Source organism: Hoplias malabaricus, chromosome 18, assembly GCF_029633855.1.
Source record: "Hoplias malabaricus isolate fHopMal1 chromosome 18, fHopMal1.hap1, whole genome shotgun sequence".
NCBI lineage: Eukaryota > Metazoa > Chordata > Actinopteri > Characiformes > Erythrinidae > Hoplias > Hoplias malabaricus.
Genome location: NC_089817.1, coordinates 31,750,384 through 31,771,819, shown reverse-complemented (window position 1 = coordinate 31,771,819; position 21,436 = coordinate 31,750,384). Strand labels below are relative to the sequence as shown.

The 21,436-nt window shown below is 41.7% G+C and overlaps 1 protein-coding gene across 1 annotated transcript; it reads right to left on the bottom strand.

The window, feature by feature from the left end:
- Positions 1-9,042: 9,042 nt before the first annotated feature.
- On the bottom strand, positions 9,043-10,050 carry LOC136674351 (trace amine-associated receptor 6-like). The gene has a single exon (XM_066650330.1). It carries the CDS (start codon positions 10,048-10,050, stop codon positions 9,043-9,045), a length of 1,008 nt encoding a protein of 335 aa, XP_066506427.1.
- Between the last annotated feature and the right edge of the window lie 11,386 nt (positions 10,051-21,436).

The following is a 21,436-nucleotide window of genomic DNA, read 5'->3' as shown; positions in this document are numbered from 1 at the left end:
TGAAGTGCTTCTTAAATACCCAAAATCTTTTGCCAAAGATTCAACCGACTGTGGTCTCACTGACATTCATTCAGTGCGCATTCCCACTTGTCCAGGAGCACCACCCACATTTGTCTGCCAAAATTCCGTTGAGAGCCTATGAACCGGTACAAGAAATCATTGATGACTTGCTGGAAAAGGGCATAATTCGACCCTGTAACAGCATGTACTTGGCACCATTATGGCCCGTCATAAAACCCAATGGAAAATGGCTCCTGACCATCGACTATCAGAAACTAAATCAACAGGTTCCTTTGTCTCGTGGCTGATGACACAATTAGAGCAAGAACTTCCCTCGGTCCGAAACGCTAAATACTTTTCCACCATCGATGTAGCCTCTGGCTTCTGGACCATCCCGGTGTAAGCAGAAGACCAACACAAGCTAGCTTTGACCTTCGCAAACCGACAGTACACATTCACTCGGTGCCCCTTTGGGTAGGCCAACTCTCCAGCGGAGTTCAACATTTTCTTGAAGCATGCCCTGATGCCCACAAGCGAGGCACCCTCATATATGTCGATGACATACTCATGCGTAACCACTCCCTACAGGCACACATTGACGAGATTGATCATGTTCTTGGCCAGCTCACAACAGCAGGTGCGAAAATATCACTCTCCAAATGTCAGTGGTGCATAACAAAGGTGAATTACGTCGGTCTGCTCGTAAGCACTGATGGTGTTGAACCACAAGTGAGTTGAGTGCAAGGGGTAACAGACCTCACAGCACCCACCAATCTTAAGGAACTCCGCAGTTTCTTAGGAGTATGCAACTACTCACGCCAGTTCATAGAAAACTATGCGGATCTAGCTCGTCCACTGTATGACCTACTAAAAAAGGATACTCCATTCACCTGGGGCGAAGCCCAGGAACAAGCCATGCAGGCACTGAAATCGAAACTGTGCATGGCCCCATGCCTTGCCTACCCTGACAGTAGCAAAGAATTCTACCTAGAAGTAAGGTTCTCTGACCACTGTCTCAGCTCCGGTCTGTATCAATTTTAGACAGAGACAAATGTGTCATAGCCTATGCTAGTAAAACTATGCTGGCTGCTGAACACAAATATAGTGACTGCGAAAAAGTACTACTAGCAACAGTGTAGGCAGTCAAACATTTCTCCAGCTACCTAGGTGGTCAGAAGGTGATTGTTGAAACTCATCATCAGCCAGTCACTTTCCTGAACAGCCAACGAATTTGAGAGGGTGTAGTAACTAACGCTCGAGTAGCCTCCTGGCTAATGGCTCTCCAAAGCTTTGATTTGGAGGTACGTTACGCACAAAACTACAAGAGCCCCCTAGGCACAGTCCTTGCTTCCTGCAGGCGATGTGAAGGAGACATTCCTTCCCAAGTGCCACAGGCTCCAGAAACCCTCTTACCTACTGTGGCTAACCACCACTATTTTGACCCTAACACATGCAAAGACCTTGTCACTGCATATGTAGATGGTTGTTCGTCCACCGAGAACACACCCTAATGGCAGGGGTGGGTCTTGTCGAAATAAACGTGTGGCCTCATGAACCCCTAATGTTCAAATTGGGTGCTCAGTCCTCCCAATATGCTGAAATAGCAGGAATTCTCATCACAATTCAGTCTGCGGTCCAGAAAAGCGTAAAAACATTGGTGATCTGCACAGACTCCAACTATGCGCGCCTATGATTCACATGCCACTTGAAACTGGAAAACCAGCAACTACACCACATCAAACAAAAAGCCAATCAAACACAAAGAGCTTTTCGCGGCGTGTGAACACTTGGTAGACACACATGACCTGCAGATCTACTGGAAGAAAGTGAGGGGTCACTCCCGAGTCCTGGGAGATGACAAAGAATTCAATGACCAGGCAGATAGCTTAGCCCAGCAGTCCCCAACCTTTTTGGCACCACGGACCGGTTTCATCTAAGACAATATTTTCACGGACCAGCCTTCATATGCTCAGGCCTACATTTGCTCGATAATCGTTAATGACGTAATCTAATAATAAATCATCCGCAGTGGTCTTATGTCAAATGCAAACATCAACACACAATAAACAACCTTTTGTTCATACATTAATGTGAACAACATCTCTGTAAACGAAAATATTTATTTTTGAACGAAAATCCTTTCTAATAAGAAATAATCATAATAAAAAACTAAACTCGATTCAAGTGACAATACTGGTAATTTCTCTATAAAAGGGTGAACACGTCAATCAAATGAAAATAATGTCAATTAGAGAGAGCCCTGAGCTTGTTTCTCTGCAATGAGCTGGTCCCATTTCGGGGTAATGGGAGACAGTGACTCCCGAAGTGTGTTCCGTACGTTCAGTCTGTTCCATAGTTTCGTTTTGGTTGCGGTCACTGCAGAAAATCCTGCTTCACAAAGATAGGTGGTTGGAAATGGAAGCAGGGCTTTCAATGCATTTTGGGCGATCTCAGGATTATTCTGCCTTGATTTTAACCCAGAACACTGGCACAGTTGTTGTTTGAAACATACTTTTAAGGCCACCGTCATTTGCAATGTCCAGCAGTTGATCCTCTTCTAGCACGGACAGGCTCCATTCACCAGGTTTGTTTACAAATGGGTTGCGGAGCCATACTTTCGCCGTCTGTGGGTTACGCATGTATGCGTCTGTGCGTCATTCCGCACATAAGTCACTTTTCAAAATAAAACATCAACATTTAGACTGATAATCAATTAAAAAAAGAAAAAATCACTCGTTCTGTGGTGGTTGGGGACCGCTGGCTTAGCCAAACAAGCGGCCCGCGAAGGCACATCATGGACATTCGATCCCTCCCTTTTTCCAAACCTGCCCGACATCGAAGTCCTAGCTATTACACAGTCTCAAACTGTAGCGACGGCGTCTCCTGACAATGCTAGAACTACCATTGTCTCTATTAACCCTGCTTTTCTGACGCTGACTTAGTTACTCTCCCAGCTCGGGACCCATCTATTTCCAAAATGCTTAGCCATGTCTCTGACCCATCTACATGTCCCATCTCAGCCCAAGATCTTGACACCATACCAGGCCTTAAAGTCCTACATGGCGCCAGAGTGTCCCTGCAAGTTGTCAAAGGCTTGCTTGTTCACGCCACTGACTCACACACTTCACCTGCATTCATGGTTCCTCAGTGCCACAGGGGGGTGATGCTGATGCATGCCCATGACTCCCCATCTGCGGGACACAAAGGGGTCAAAGCAACACACCATATGCGCTCCGGCAGGTGGCATATTGGCCCCACATGGTAAAAGATGTGGCGGATTACATTAAAGGCTGTCTGGTATGTTGCCAATTTCAACCCTCAAATCCTCTTCATAGAGCCCCCTTGCAAAAGAAAGGGTTATCCTTCCCTTGGTCAAACCTCCAGATAGACTGGGTTGGACCACTCACTCGAACAGTAAGAGGTAACAAGTACTTCCTCACAGTCACGTGTGCATTCACTAAATGGGTAGAATGCCTCCCCGCACCAAATGACACAGCGCTAACCACTGCATACTTACTGATGAACCATGTCTTCTCACGGTTTGGCCTACCCAGCCGTGTCGACTCTGACAGAGGGACACATTTCACAACTGAGGTCATGCAGCAGCTCTGGCAACTCTTAGGAGTAAAAGCCAGCCTTCACATTAGCTACCATCCTCAAAGCTCAGGTCAGGTAGAGCGAGCCAACAAACTGTTGTTAGCATACTGAAAAAGTACGTAGCAGCAAACCAGCGAGACTGGGATGTCAAGCTACCCCTTGTACTGATGGCCATACGGGCGACCCCATATGATGCGGTCGGGGTCTCACCCTTTGAGTTAATGACGGGGAGACAGATGACTCTGCCTCTACATCTGTTATATCAGCCAGGTGAAGCTAGCATAGCAGTAGCCTCCACCACTCATCAGTATATGGAGGATCTGCAGAAACACCTCAAAGCCACTTTGCCTTCGCCCAGCAGAAACTGGGAAAAAGTGCAGAAGGTTGCAAAGCATACTATGATCACAAGGCATCCCACGACGAACTCCAAATAGGTGACAAGGTATGGTACTACATCTTGTTGGAAGGTCACGAAAAACAGGGGGGAATCTGGCCCACAAATTCCTACCCCGATGGTCTGGTCCCTATAAGATCACAGACAAACTGTCCCCCGTTGTTTACAGGATCAAGATATATAAAGTTCGAGGCAGTACTGAGCTCAAGTGGGTCCACCGCAACCAAATCAGACCACACACAACCCCCATGGGACTTGTAGGGGATACTAATGCTTGTGTTAGGTCATAAGCAATAGAACCAAAGGCAGGAAGGGTGTTGGTTAACAAACAACTACAGCCTTCTACTCACACCTTAGTTCTTCTATCCCTTTTTCCGCTTTTCCTCTCACTCTTCAGCAGGCAACAAGCTTCTAACCAGACTGAGGATACTCAGGGTGCAAGATCCTAGTCCCTCATCGTCAATTATTGTAGAGTGTTTATCCTAGGAAAATGTTATCAAAAGGGGGGTATGGTGGAAAATTTTATAACTTGTATAAAAACGACTCGCCGTAAATACCCTAAACCTAACCATGAGCATCTCTCCCGGTAGTATGGCCCCGCTGCTCATTCTCCTGATCGTCGGCTCCCTAGGAACCACCGTGCTCCCTGAAGTGATTGAACCGGGTCCTGACTCCTGAATAATACTGAAAGACCAGCCAGGACTGCTAATCACTAATTGCCGCCTCCATACCCAGAAAGTATTCATACGGTTGAATCCCGCCGAAGCGTGTAGTAAAAACCTACCGATAGTCACCTTGCAAACTGGCCGGAATGGAGTTAGATGGACTGAGGAAGCTATCAGCAATGCCGAAGCTGACATAACTCATATGCTCCACCAGCTACAAAAGTTTACCATAACGCAATCAGAACTAAGTGGTTTTAACAAACGGTCTAAACGTTTCATAGGCGGATTGCTAATGGCAGCTGCAACTGTGGGATTGCTACTGAATCTCGGAACGTCCGCCGTCAACGGCGTCAATGTAGCCACTGTCAAACGTCAAGTAGGAGAATTGCAGGCTGAAATTTCAAACATTAAAACCCAATTAAACAAGCAGCAGCAACACCTGCAAACAATTGGGCAAACCCTACGTGGCACCATCATAGTACTCAATGCTCACAGTATCACTCTGAACAAAACGCTCCAGACAGTTAACTCTATGCTTTCAGTAGGGCAATTTGACCTTGCCCACATCCAGCTTGTGAATATGCTATTCTCTGATATGCTACAAGAAATCAGGTCCTCTGTGGATAGCCTAGCCATGGGGAGAATTCCTCCCTATCTGGTGCCTCTATCCTTAGTACAGGAGATTTTGTCTACAGCAACTCGAGAAGTAGTTACTGATCTCCAGGCCCACCTAGCCTATGAGGGAACCCAAGTCATTGACCTAACCTCTATTAATAACACTCTTAAAGAGCTGTCGTCTCAAACCCTCTGGCCAGTTCAGCCTGTCACCTATGCATGGTCCATTCCAGACACCTTACTAGTTACACTGGTAGGATTAGGATATCTTTTGACCTTTGCTATAGCTTGGTTCTATTTCAAACGCACTCGAGCCCTACAGAACAGGTTAGAAACTTGGTCTAATAAAATGGTTAAATTCGTTAGACATAAGAGAGCCCAGAGAGGTGAACCCCCAAGTTTTAGATATGAAGCCGGAGGCCATGTCGAAGAACCAGCTCTTGAGGTTGCGTTTGAACAAGACCTACCACTAAGTAATTAGAATCCCTTCAGCATGCAAACATCAACACTCCATATGCACCCATACACTGATAGGAAGACATCAGCTCTGGAAATGTGTTTGAATATGATTGCTGATCTCACCTTACTTATTTTGGCCAGAATAAGATACCACCCCTGAAATTAGTTGATAGCTGATATGTTAGTGTTATACTCTGACTTCTGAGGGCGTCGCTTCTGAGGATTTGAGAAAACAGCGAGCTACTCTTCGACGCCCCACTCACTCCGGGGATGATCCAGCCAGGCCAGCAGTCCTCTTTGAAGGGAATCCCCCGACCGACATCACAGCGTCTAAGGCCAAGAATGGCTGACTCATCCTGGAAGGAATACCTTCTCTAACAAGCCTACCTTCAGTGACATGGTGAGGACAGGAAGCCAAGAACCGGAGAACGGAGATTGAATCTGCTGGACCCAACGGCTTGGTTATAACAGCAACAAGAGTAAGCTCATGTACTTACTAAGCAAATGAGTAAGAGTAATTACTCATTTTTCAGAAGCTGGTGCCTAATTAAGTCTCTTGATAAATTTATACATTAATTGAATCTCATTTAGCAACACATTAGTCACAAGCCTTATCGCCTAGCCTATCTGTAAATTAGAATCGGTTTCACCTGCATTGATGCCGTGAAATTTTGAGATTGTGCTATGTTAATTATTCTCTTTTCTCTTAATAAAATATTTCCATTATTTGAAATAACAGTGTGTGGAATTTGTTCATTAAGAGTCTGAAAATCCTGAAGAACTCACGTAGCGGTGACAGTATTAACTCTCTAATTAATTGTTAATGTTTTGCCATTTAAGTCAATCCTAATAATAATAATTATTATCATTAGTCAAACCATTATTAATCAGAACGAGTTCGAATAACGTTAAGCCGCTACAACTTCACTGATGCTCTAAACCACACATAGAAAACAGAAGACAGTAGTGGGTTCACTGAGGAGTTGATATATACTACCCAGGTAAACACTGGCCACACCATTGATGCAGTTGTCAAACTTTCAGTTGAGAGCAAATTTAAAGCAAGGAGTCACACACATCAATGTACCAATCTGCTGCAATTAATATCAGACTAAATATAGATGCCCCAATTGCAAGAAAACTGATCAGTGGAATTACAGAGCATGCCATTTTACCAAGATACCAACATGAGTCTGTCAGCTGCATTATATTCACAGGCATAACACACAGTCCCACTAGAAGATTAGCCACAGCCAGAGAGAGGATGAGCAGGTTGGTTGGAGTGTGGAGCTGCTTGAAGTGAGAGATGGAGATGATCACCAGCAGGTTCAGAAACACAGTGCACACAGATATACATGAGAGAATAATGAACAGAAATATATAAGCAGGGCCTGCTTGGACCTCCTTTCTGCAAGATGCATTGTTGTCAGGAAAGCAGTACTGGACTGTGATGTTTTGTCTGTATTCTGTGTGATCCATCCTAAAGTGATCTAGACCTTCCAGCTGTAACTTTGTTGGTTTCTTTATACCTAAACATGAACCCTCCCACTAACATCTGAATGGCCCATTTGTATCATCTGATAAGTACATTGCATCATAATTTAGAACGTAAGCCAAAAATAAGGAAAGGCTGTGATTGTGTTTACTGTAAGTCTTTGTAACTCTGTCATATAACTGATTCAGAATTGTCCATGAAACATCAGATGACACCTGCTCTATATGCAGTTCTAAAAAGTTTTGGAGTTTGACCAAAACACAGCAGGTTACAAATGTAGTAATCCTAAAATTGCTCAGTTCACAGTTGTCTTGGATCAGGGATTATCTGAATGCTCCAAAACATGGGAATTCTCACAATTATTATTATATTTAATATTATTATATATAATTATTATCAATATATTATTATATAATTGCTGTTTTTGGGAAAATATGGACATCATTGTTTTTCCGCTTAAAATAAAAACAAACCATCAAGACATTTACATGAGAATACCAGCATTTGTGACAGCATGAGGAGCATCAGTGCACATAGTATGTGTGATACATATATGTGAAAGTACTACTGTTGCAGAGGCATATACTGCTGTTTTGGATAGACATATGCTGCAATCAATTTTTTTTTCCCAGGAATTTCCCATCCTGGAGGGGCACCAGTTCTTCACAAGGCAACACATACACACACACACACACACACACACACACACACACACACACACACACACACACACACACACACGCGCGCGCACACACACACACACAATCACTCACACTTTTGAGTCACCAATCCACCTACCAACGTGTGCTTTTGGACCGTGGGAGGAAACCGGAGCACCAGGAGAAAACCCATGCAGACACGGGGAGAACACAGCAAACTCCTCACAGACAGTCACTGGAAAGGACACTGACCGGGCTAGTCTTAGGACAACTTATGGCCTGTACCCAGTCAAATTAACTATTTCTTTATTTTGAAGTAAATGAAAAGGCAGGACATAAATGATTTTTGTTTGTCTTCATAAAGTTGTTTCAAAGTTTTAGCTGCTTATTAATTAGCAGATTCTCAAACAAATGTAACACCCAGAATATCACAAAATCTCTTTTCTCTTTTCAAAATCTCACTTTCAGTTTATTTCTATTTAGGAAAAGCAGTGGCGGGGAAGAGGTGTACATGAGGCAAGCACAACTATGAATTAATTATCACAGATTTATTCATTCCTTATTAGAATAGGTTACTATTAAACTTCTAATGACTGTACAGATTGGTTACAGCTATAGGTTTAAACCATTATTATTATTTTAATCATACATGTAGTTTACATCAAACTTAAATGGAATCATATTGGTGTGAACATAAATTTGTAACTTCAGTTTCTAAATCCCACCATTTGTATTTATTTATTAAATGTAATAGGATTTACAGTTATATTTCTGTGTAATGACAGACCCAGTAGATGTGAAAGTTGGTTTATTAGCAAAACTCTGCTATTCATTCATTGATTAATTTCATGCAAATTATGAGACACAGTACCCAATAATTTTCAGAGGAAAGCAATGCACAAAGATAGATTAAACTTTAAAAATGACTTAAAGAGGAAAAGGCCTACATTAAAATTCAAAGCTCAGGGTTTTTTTAGGACCAGGGAATAGAACTGCCTCTATAATATTTTGAAGGAATATGAGAGGAGAAGAATATTAATTCACATTACACAGCATTAAATGACATCAGCTGATGATAAAGTTTAGACTAATGAAATAATGTTATATTGAAAAAACGGCCTGTCCAAAGTGGTGTATAGTGTAGTAAATGCTCTCTTATTATGAATATTCACTATACAAAATTAATCGTGAAGATGAGGATTCAAATATTCTGCAAGTTACAATATACTTCACTGATGCTCTAAACCACACATAGAAAACAGAATACATTAGTGGGTTCACAGAGGAGTTAATATATACTATCCAGGTAAACACTGGCCACACCATTGATGCAGTTGTCAAGTTTTCAGTTGAGATAGAATTTAAGCTATAAGGTATATAGCAAGCAAGATAAACCAAAATTACGGTGCCTAATTTTTTGGCTGCTTTAGTTTGATGAGAGCCTGAAATGTGTGAAGCACCATTGATCACAGCCCTGATAGCTTTGGCTTGATGTCTCGCCACATTGAAAATCAAACTATACAATGCCAGTATAACAGAGCAAGGGATTACAAATGAAATCACAACATCAGCAACTACCCAAGGATGTTTTATGACAAGAACACATTCACCGTAGCATGTAGTATGAAGCTGTGCTGGAGTGAGATGGTCATTAAAATACAAAAAAATAGTGTTATATATTAGGCAGGAAAACCAGCCCAGAGCTAGGCATATAGACATTTTACACACAGTGACTCTAGTGTGATAAAGCAAGGGGTCACACACAGCAATGTATCGATCTACTGCAATTAATACCAGACTAAATATAGATGCCACCATTGCAAGAAAACTGATCAGTGTAATTACAGAGCATGCCATTTTACCAAGATACCAACATGAGTCTATCAGCTGCATTATATTCACAGGCATAACAAACAGACCCACTAGAAGATCAGCCGCAGCCAGAGAGCGGATGAGCAGGTTGGTTGGAGTGTGGAGCTGCTTGAAGTGAGAGATGGAGATGATCACCAGCAGGTTCAGAAACACAGTGCACACAGATATGCATGAGAGAATAATGAACAGAAATATATAAGCAGGACCTGCTTGGACCTCCTTTCTGCAAGATGCATTATTGTCAGGAAAGCAGTACTGGACTGTGATGTTTCGTCTGTATTCTGTGTTATCCATCCTAAAGTGACCTAGACCTTCCAGTTGGAATTTTGTTGCTGTTTTATACCTAAACATGGACCCTCCCACTAACATCTGAATGGCCCATTTGTATCATCTGATAAGTACATTGCATCATAATTTAGAATGTAAGCCAAAAATAAGGAAAGGCTGTGATTGTGTTTACTGTAAGTCTTTGTAACTCTGTCACATAACTGATTCCGAACTGTCCATGAAACATCAGATGACACCTGCTCTATACGCAGTTCTAAAAAGTTTTGGAGTTTGACCAAAACACAGCAGGTTACAAATGTAGTAATCCTAAAATTGCTCAGTTCACAGTTGACTTGGATCAGGGATTATCTGAATGCTCCAAAACATGGGAATTCTCACAATTATTTCATTGTATCATTTTAATTGTTTAAATCATTTTAAACATGTTTTCTTTTATTGCAAAAACTTAAGCAAAGTTGAGCCAAGAAAGGGTTAAGTATGAAAATAAATTGGATTATCATATTACTGTAGTAGCCCTGTGAAGGACTGGCGTCCCCTCCAGGGTGTATTCCCGCCTTGCGCCCAATGATTCCAGGTAGGCTCTGGACCCCCCGCGACCCTAAATTGGATAAGCGGTACAGATAATGGATGGATGGATATTACTGTAGTATTTGTTTAATAACCTCTTATTCCTATCTTTTTCATTTGTTATTAAATATAAAATAATTTACATTCATTGTGTTACTGTGGTTACAGACTGACCCAACGCTAAGAGATTTTAAAAGCAAAATCTATCATTAATTTATATAATTGAAGTTATGTAATAACATAATTTTGGGAGTAGGACCACGCCCCCACTCCTCCTCTCAGCCCAATATATACCCTACAAATTCATGTCATTTCCACATTGGACAAACCTGCTTCATTAATTCAGGAGACGGAACACGACTCGACTGCTTCACTACATCAGCCAGCTCCTCCGTGTTGAGTCATTCCTGCTGATCCCCATATTCGGAGCCGTGTTTGGCCATTATCAAGCCCACCAAGCCCCCTGTTTTAAACTTGCTCTAACCTCCACCCCGTCTCCACCTCTTTCTCACATTCATTCATCCAGTGGGGGGTCCAGCTTCATATGCATTCGTAAGCCACCCTAAACTCCTCCACAAATACTTCTGACTTTCAGCCTCTACGGGTGTGGTCCTGAAACTGTGGATACTGGAAGCCTGTGCTAGCATTTCTCCTGTGGGGTTGCTATCATTGTGTGAAGAGTGGGAGAAGATGGTTGCATTGACAATTCAACACAATGAGCAGCACTTTGTACACATTTGATAAGTGGTCAGAAACGTGTTAATAATTCAAGAAAGAATAAAGTTACTTAAAGTTAAAACCAAGCACACCCTTGTTTCTCTTGTGAAATTCCCAATAGGTTTGATGTGTCACATGACCCTCTTCCCATTGAAAAAACTAAAGTTGGATCCATATAAATGGCCCACCCTGTATAAGCAGGGCCTCCATGGACCTCCTTTCTGCAAGAAGAATTGTTGTCAGGAAAGCAGTACTAAACTATGATGTTTTGTCTGTAGTCTGTGTTATCCATTTAAAACTGACACAGATTTCACAGTTGAAAGTGATCCTGCTGGATCGTCCACTAAACCTGAGCTGGGTGATTTGTGTTTTTACCACGTCTGTTTACACCTAAATATGAACCCTCCCACTAACATGTGAATGGCTAGTTTGGATCATGTGATATTAAACTCTACCATGTGATATTTCTATACAAAGTCGTTATGCCAAAAGATGTCCCAAATAGGTTTAAACCTAGACAGAGTAATCAGATTCATAACTAGTGAAATGTGTAGAGAATATTTATTTACTAATCTGTAACAACAAATAGAGATTTTTTTAATATTTCATAATAATTCTAAAATGATTTTATGGACAATCAAATTGCTATTCGTATGATTCCTTAAATCACAAGCTATGTGCAAGGCAAGTTTATTTATACAGCAACTTTCTTAATCATTCAAAATGTTTTACAAATTGGAAAATACAAAGATAAATGTCTAACTGTCTGATCAGAGCGTTCATAAACATAATACAAGTTATTAATTGAGAGAGATTATTAATGCAAAGGCAATAAGGTCACAATACTACACTGAGAGTTATTTTGTAGAATGAGATATTCACTACATCAATGGAGAAGTGGACTTTCTCACCTCAGTGTTGGAACTGACTGGCTGTTTTTGGGAAAATATGGACATCATTGTTTTTGTGCCTAAGATAAAAACAGACCACCAAGACATTTACATGAAAATACTAGCATTTGTGACAGCATGGGGGCATCACTGCACATAGCATGTGTGATACATATATGTGAAAGTGCTACTGTTGCAGAGGCTTATACTGGTGTTTTGGACACACATATGCTGCCATCAAATTTATTTATTTTTTCCAGGAATTAAATATATTTTGCAGGAGGACAAACCCAGGCCTCACTGTTCATGCAATACAACAGCATGGTATCATAAAGTTTGAATGCTTAACTGGCCTGCCTGCATGGTACATTATCTATGGTACATTATGTAGAGGAGATTCAGTGAACTCAGCTCAAGTCTTGTACAGAGCAAGACAAGGCAAAATTTCTACCTATGAAATTGCAAAATTAGGTATCTTCAAATCTCAAAAGAATGAAATGAATGAAAATACAATTAAAAGATGTTACTCTGTGGTAAATGTGATGCTTTTGAGTCTGTTGCAGGTTCGTTCATTCATTCATTCATTCATTCATTATCTGTAACCGCATTTCCAGTTCAGGGTCGCAATGGGTCCAGAGCCTACCTGGAATCATTGGGCGCAAGGCAGGAATACACCCTGGAGGAGGCGCCCGTTCTTCATAGGGCAACACACACACACAATCACTCACACACTCACACTTTTGAGTTGCCAATCCACCTACCAATGTGTGCTTTTGGACTGTGGGAGGAAACCGGAGCACCAGGAGAAAACCCAAGCAGAAACGGGGAGAACACAGCCAACTCCTCACAGACAGTCACTGGAAAGGACACTGACCGGGCTAGTCTTAGGACAACTTATGGCCTGTACCCAGTCACATTAACAATTTCTTTATTTTTAAGTAAATGAAAAGGCAGGGCATAAATGATTTTGTTTGGTCTTCAAAAAGCTCTTTTAAAGTTTCAGCTGCTTACTAAATTGGCAGATTCTCAAAAAAAATGTAACACCCAGAATATCACAAAATCTATTTTCTCTTTTCAAAATCTCGCTTTCAGTTTATTTCTATTTAGGAAAAGCAGTGCTAGTTAGGAAAAGCAAAGATGGATAAAACTTTAAAAATGACTTAAAGAGGAAAAGGCCTACATTAAAATTCAAAGCTCAGGGTTTTTTTAGGACCAGGGAATAGAACTGTCTCCATAATATTTGGAAGGGATATGAGAGGAGAAGAATATTAACTCACATTACACAGCATTAAATGACATCAGCTGATGATAATGTTAGACTGATGAAATAATGTTACATTGTAAAAACGGTCTGTCCAAAGTGGTGTATAGTGTGCATTAATGTGTGTATAGTGTATTAATGCTCTCTTATTATGAATGCTCACTATACAAAGTGAATCTTGAAGATGAGGATTCAAATATTCTGCAAGTTACAATATAACCACAATATAACCTCTGAACCACACATAGAAAACAGAATACATTAGTGGGTTCACAGAGGAGTTAATATATAATATCCAGGTAAACACTGGCCACACCATTGATGCAGTTGTCATGTTTTCAGTTGAGATAGAATTTAAGCTATAAGGTATATAGCAAGCAAGATAAACCAAAATTATGGTGCCTAACGTTTTGGCTGCTTTAGTTTGATGAGAGCCTGAAATGTTTTTTATGTGTGAAGCACAATTGATCACAGCCCTGATAGCTTTGGCTTGATGTCTCGCCACATTGAAAATCAAACTATACAACACCAGTATAACAGAGCAAGGGATTACAAATGAAATCACAACATCAGCAACTACCCAAGAATGTTTTACAACAAGAACACATTCACCGTAGCATGTAGTGTGAAGCTGTGCTGGAGTGAGAAGATCATTAAAATACAAAATAATAGTATTATATATTAGGCAGGAAAACCACCCCAAAGTTAGGCATATAGACATTTTACACACAGTGACTCTAGTGTGATAAAGCAAGGGGTCACACACAGCAATGTATCGATCTACTGCAATTAATACCAGACTAAATATAGATGCCCCAATTGCCAGAAAACTGATCAGTGGACTTACAGAACATGCTATTTTACCAAGATACCAACAGGAATCCATCAGTTGCATTATATTCACAGGCATAACAAACATTCCCACTAGAAGATCAGCCACAGCCAGAGAAAGGGTGAGCAGGTTGGTTGGAGTGTGGAGCTGCTTGAAGTGAGAGATGGAGATGATCACCAGCAGGTTCAGAACCACAGTGCACACAGACATACAGGAGAGAAAAATGAAATTAAATATATAGGTATGGCCTGTCTGGACCTCCTTTCTGCAAGATGAGTTGTTGTCAGGAAAGCAATACTGAGCTGTGATGTTTTTATTGATTGTGTTATCCATTTGATACAGACACGTCTTCCTAGTAGCAGTGATCTGACTGTTATTCTGGAATACCGGACTGAGAGCTCTGCCTTTTGACATGCCCCTTTATAGAACATAGGACCATCCTAGTGACCAATGAATGACTAGTTTGTATCACATACCTTGATATCTGATATTCAAGAGTAAATAGTTACTTACTGTGTGGGTGATATCAGAATAGTACAGGGTATATTGGATTAGCTTTTAACGGATAGCATACAGTGGATTTTTTATGCAAATTTGCAAACATATAAATCTATCCATGGAATCATGGATCTTCATGGAGTTATGCAAATATAGTTATGGGGTTCTTAGTGAACCTAAGACTGTGATTATAAAGTCCCAGTTTGACACAAAGAAAGGGATGCAGGAAGCTGAAGCAACTCCTGACTACTGAACGTATTATTTAGAATCCCAAATTAAACAAGCCCTTCATGGTCCAGTTAGATGCATTAAAGTAAGGTGAAGAAGCTGTCATAACTAAAGACCTGAGAGGGAGGGCTGGCTAGTACTTTACATAAGCCACAAACACATTCCTGCAGAATTTTGCTCTAAGCCACTCTCAAAAGAGAAGTGATCATGTATGTTTTATTTCTATTGATTCTTTTGGGCAGCCTTGGCCTAATGTTTACAGGACCAGGCTTGGTGCTGGAAGTTTGCCGGTTTGATCCCCAGGACCAATAGGAACATCCTTGGCTGAAGTACCATTGAGCAAGGCACTGAACCCCCAAAACGCTCACTGATCTGGGTGTGTTCACAGTCCCTAGTGCACTAGTGTGTGTGTGTGTGTGTGTTCACTGCCACAGGTGGGTTAAATGCTGAACACACATTTTGTTGTACATCTTAAAGTGAGAAATAATTACACATATCTCTTTTTATTGGATGAACAAAAGAAAATACCTAGTTTCAAAGGGGTTTACTACAACATAGGTTCACGAACAAACATTTAAAAGAGTCCTGATGTATTCAGACAGACCATTTAGTATTTATGCCAAACAGCAACATGAAGATTAAGTTGTTGCCCTCATGAACAAAATGTCAAAGATTCAACATTATGTGCCACCCTCACATACAGTTGTGTTCAAAATAATAGCAGTGTGTTTAAAAACATTCGTTAAGCACAAAATCTTAATAGCAGTTTTTATGTCCATGCATTGGGAACATTGCATACTGTTTTCCAAATCAAAACATGAAGAGAAATTTAAATAATTCCTAATTTACTAACTCAAAATATGTACTCTTTTTTTTGGGATTTATCATTCCTGTGAATCACTAACCTAATATTTAGTTGAATAACCACAGTTGTTTAGAACTGCTTCACATCTATGTTGCATAGGGTCAACCAACTTCTGGCACCTGTCACCTGGTATTCCAGCATAGGGGGCTTTGACTACATCCCACAATTAATTTGCATTTCTCAGTTTTGCCTCAGAAACTGCATCTTTGATATCACCCCGCAAGTTTTCTATCGAATTAAGGTCTGGGGATTGGGATGGCCACACAGGCATCTTCTAACTGTCACAGTACTCACGGGTAACCTGAGACTGTCTTTGATCATCCTGGAGCTGATCATTGGCTGAGCCTTTGCCATTCTGACTATTCTTCGATCCATTCGAATGGTAGTCTTCCGTTTTCTTCAACGTCTCTCTGGTTTTCCTCTCCATTTTAAAGCATTGGAGATCATTTTGGCTGAACGGCTGAATTATTGTCTGCACGTCTTTATAAGTTTTACCATCTCCAATCAACTTTATAATCAAAGCTCGCTGTTCTTCTGAACAATGTCTCGATCGACCCATTTTTCTCAGGCTTTCAAGGAGAAATGCATGTAGAGCATGTGCTGGCTTCACCCTTAAATAAGGGACACCTGATTCACACCTGTTTCGTCACAGAATGATTGCCCTCACTGATTGAACTCCACGCTGCTATTATTTTGGATACACGCCTTTCAATTAATTACACAAATACACAGACTCAAGAGCATGCATATCATGAATGCTGAGTCTGTTGGTTTTCTAAGAATCTACTGCACGAACTGTTACATTGTTTGTCATGTGGTAATATAATTTATACCAAAAACAGTGATTATCTGGTTAGTCAAATTGGACTGCTATTATTTTGAACACAACTGTATACAATCTAATTGAACGTTTTCGTTTAGAGCCATGGTTCTAATTTAATTGATGATTTGCTGGACTCTGAAGAAAACACCAGGGTTGTACCCATCTATATTTATACACAGAAAACTTTTTTTAAAAAATGTTGTGTAAATGTACCAGATCATCTGATTGTTAACTGTACAGGTACAGGGAGACAAAAGCATGAACAAGGATACATAATGAGATGAGGTCCTGAAACTTGGTGAGTGGAGTGCAGCTGGGTACAACCTGGCACTGAATATCACTAAGACTAAATAACTCATCCTGGACTTCAGGTGGAACAGGACTACTCCTGCCCCCTTACACATGAATGGTAAACATGTGGAACAAGTGTCTTGTGTCAAGGAATCTTTCAAATTCCTTGGAGTTCACATCTCTGCAGACCTCTCTTGGACAGTCAACACCTCTGCACTGGTTAAGAATGCCCAGCAGCAGCTTCATTTCCTGAGGGTGCTCAGGAAGGAGCAACTACCCCCGTGCCTGCTGGTGACCTTCAACCACTCCAACCAGAGGCTGCAGAGGGTGACCAATACTGCAGGAAAAATCATTGGTTGCTCTCTGCCTTCCATAAACTCCATGTAATTCTCGCTGTCTCAGTAGGGCCAGGAATATTCTGAAGGATAACACCCATCCTGTCTTCCACCTCCTTAACCTGTTGCCTTCTGGTAGGCGCGTCAGGTCCATACCGGCCAGAACTAACACACTCCGGGACAGCTTCTTTCCCAAAGCCATCACGTTACTATTTTACTCATTTACAGTGTCTCATCTGTTTTGTCTGTCCTATTTGTCTATAGGGTACTTATATGTTGAATTCTTGTCTGTGCACAGTAGCGTTTTTTTTTTCTTTTTTCTTCACAGTAGTTTTTATTAGATAGTTCTAACTTTTCTATTTAAATATTGTAATGCGGGCACTTTTTAAGGAGCAGATTCCAATTTTGTTGTACTATATATACTGTGTATGCTGTGTACAATAAAGGCTTTCTATTCTATTCTATTCTATAATGGGATGGGCACATTGCTGGTCTTCCAACATTTGCTAGTACAGATCACGTCCGTGGGGAGGTGAACTCAGAAGTCTTTGAGGAGGAGTTCAGGGTGGCTTATGAATGCGTATGAAGCCAGACCCCATTGGATAAACTAATAAAAGAAAAGGGTGAAGGTGGGGTGGGTGTGGGAGCAAGATTGTCCAACATGGAAATTACTTGAATTGGTGGGGTTTATATAGGCATGAGAGGAGGAGTTCAGGTGTGGTCCTGCTCCCAAAATTATGTTATTACATAACTTCAATTAGAGTAAAACCAAATAACATTATTCCAGTAAGTGTGATATTCTCTGTGTAACAGGTAGGACCTGTAGTGTTGCATGAATTTTCCTTCCTGTGGGGGGAGCTCTGGGTGTGCTGTGTTTTTTTTTTTGGTGCCTGGGCCTGAAAGTTGGAGGCAGATGTCGGATGACGTGTGTTAATTTGCGGGGGAGGTGCCTATATGTATTGCCCTGCGCAGTAGCGTTTGTTGGCATGGTGGATGCTTGCAGCGAACTTTTACTGCTAGTTGGGGACGTGATATTGTAGGTATGTGTTGTGCGATTAATACATCAGTCAGTGCATTTTAGATGCTGAACGGTGTTTTATTGTACTACAGGCTGAGTAGCCCTCGAGAGCCATAAAGGTGCGGGGTGTGTTGGAAATCACTACGTGTGCACGATATTACGGGTTGCAACAAAAATACTGCAGTTAGCTGATTACATTGGGAAGGGCGTGTGAGTATTAACATTTTGTTTTTGGAGTACTAGCTAGTGAATAGAGAGAGCTGGGAATACTAATGCTCACTTTAGTTAATTTGTAACTGCAGAACTGTTTTAGAAAACTAACAATTATTTCCGCTCACACTAGTGAACTGTGTAAGAATGTTTTAATTTAAGTAGCAGTACAGCGAAAGTGCCCACGGTTCTCTGGTAATTTTGCACAGGATAACTTACCTATAGAAGAGTGGGTGGAGGAGGCTCATCGGTGTTTAAATAGCAGGCATATGACGGTAGCGGAGCAAGCTTTGTTTCTTTTTGACCTACTCGATGGGGAGGCTAAGGTAGAAATTAAATTTCGTCCTTTAGCAGACCGTAGTGAGCCAGAGCGTATTATTAAGATCTTATTGGAGATATTCGGGTGTTCACAATCTTATATAGAGGCACAAAAACTGTTTTTTCAGTGTCGGCAACGGGAGGGAGAAACCTTGCCAGAGTTCTCGCACGCACTCCTTTCTCTGATGGAGGTGGTTAAACAGAAGAACCCTGAGGCTGTCCCTAATTCTGATGTTCTGGTAAGGGACCAGTTTATAGAGTATGTTAGAGATGGCATGCTCCGCAGGGAGTTGAAGCGGATTGTTCGGGATGAGCCTACAGCCTCTTTCTTGGTAATTCGAGGAGAAGCATTGCGTTGGACAGCTGAAGGGGAGCGAGTAAGCCAGGTACGGGGGAGGGCTTTGTCTTATAATTCCCAATGGGAGGTAGTAAATAATTTGCAAACTACTACCACTATTCCTCCTGGGGACTTAGCAGAAGTGAAGGAGTGCTTACGTAAGCAACAGGCACAAATAGATGTTATCTTAAAACAGCTAGCGGGTAGTCCATCATTAGGATGTGGGGCTGGGCCTGGAAGTTACCAGTATAAACAACTGCGGTTTGTGGCTGACGGTAAACCTATTTGTAGGCGTTGTGATAGGCCGGGACATATTGCTAGGCACTGCCCAGGTATAGTAGAGTGTCCATTTGTGCCACAAGGGGAGAGGGTTATGCCCGAGCGATCGATGTCAGCTGTTAGTGTTTCGAGAGAGCCACAGGGAAACTAACCCCCTCCCGTGTGGAGAGCCACACACTGGGAGTGGGATCAGAGGGCTCTAGTGTACATACTTGTTTTAGCGATGGTTCTAAACTGGTAGGCCAGTGTCCTGTCATTAATGTAGTGGTAGAAGGGGTGGTAGTACCATCACTGTTGGACACTGGTTCAATGCTGACCACCGATACTGAAGGGTTTTTCCAGGCACACCTTAAGTCTAGAGTGCAGGACCAACTTCAGTCGTGTAGTTGGCTGCAGCTTAAAGCAGCAAATGGATTGGACATTCCATATTGTGGTTATGTAGAATTAGTTATAGAAGTTTTGGGAAGGGTTTTGCTTCGAATGGGAATTTTGATAGTGAAGGATCCAGAGGATGCATTTTCCCAGCAGAAAAAGATGGAAGTACCTGGTATTTTGGGGATGAATGTTTTGGGGAGTTGTTACAAGGAATTGTTTAATTTGCATGGAAATCAATTATTTTGGTCTCCCATAGTTCAGATTGCTCCAAAAGGCTGGAGAGCAGCCCTTTCAGAGTGCCAATTATTAGAGCGTTTAGCTGGTTCTGGACACCTGGGGCCAGTAGTGGTACCTCAAGGCCCAGCGGTGCGTATTTCAGCTGGTACGTTAACACTGGTCTCCGCGGTTTGTCGACAGGAAGTGATTTCTTGTGTACGGGCTGTTTTATTAGAACCTTCAGATTCAGGAGAGGGCCTTCCTTCCGGGTTGTTAGTGCCTACTGCATTTCTGCCTATTCGAAAGGGTAAGGTGATGGTCCCTGTGGTTAATGTTGGTCAGGAGGATCATTGGCTGAAGCCCAAGGTCATACTTGGGGAGGCCTGTATGGAGAGCGTAAACCCAGTAAATCGGCCAGTTTGTTTTTTTGAACAAGGTGATCAACAGGACCCTGTAGCATACATACAATCTATAGAGTTAAGTCAGTTATTAGAAGTGGGTTTAGAGACTGTGTCTTGGCCTAATTTGAGTGTAGAGGAGGACCAAGAAGCAAGGTCCCTGTTAGGTAGGTATGCTGCCATATTCAGTCGGGATGGGGGAGACTTGGGATGTACTACCTTGGTGGAGCACGAGATCCCCTTATTAGATTATTTGGCAGCGTTATCGCCACCTTCCTCCTTCGCAATATAGTTTGGTGAAAGCTCATATACAGGAACTGGTGGAACAGGGTATAGTGGTGCCAAGTTGCAGCCCCTACTCTTCCCCTATTGTTTTGGTTCAAAAGAAAGATGGGACCATATGCCTTTGTGTAGATTATCGTCAGCTCAATGCTAAAACCCGAAAAGATGCATTTCCTCTCCCAAGAATTGAGGAGTCTTTGGACGCGCTGACTGGAGCAAAATTGTTTTCAACATTGGATCTTGCTAGTGGTTATAACCAGGTTCCTGTGGCAGAGAAGGACCAGGCCAAGACTACATTTTGTACCCCGTTTGGGTTATTTGAGTTTAAACGTATGCTGTTTGGCCTGTGTAACGCTGTGGAACTTTTCAGAGGCTAATGGAGCATATTTTTGGGGACCAACGGTTCCAGTCCCTTCTTTTGTATTTGGATGATGTTCTGGTGTTTTCTTCTTCTTTTGCAGAGCATATAAAGCATTTGGGGTTGGTCTTTGAACGATTGCAGCAAAATGGTCTCAAACTAAAATTGAGCAAGTGTCATTTTTTTCAAACACAAGTTAAATATTTGGGTCATGTTGGACCCAACTTGGAGGAGTGTCCACTGACCCTGAGAAGATTGCCGTAGTTGCAGAGTGGAAGGTACCATCTACACTTA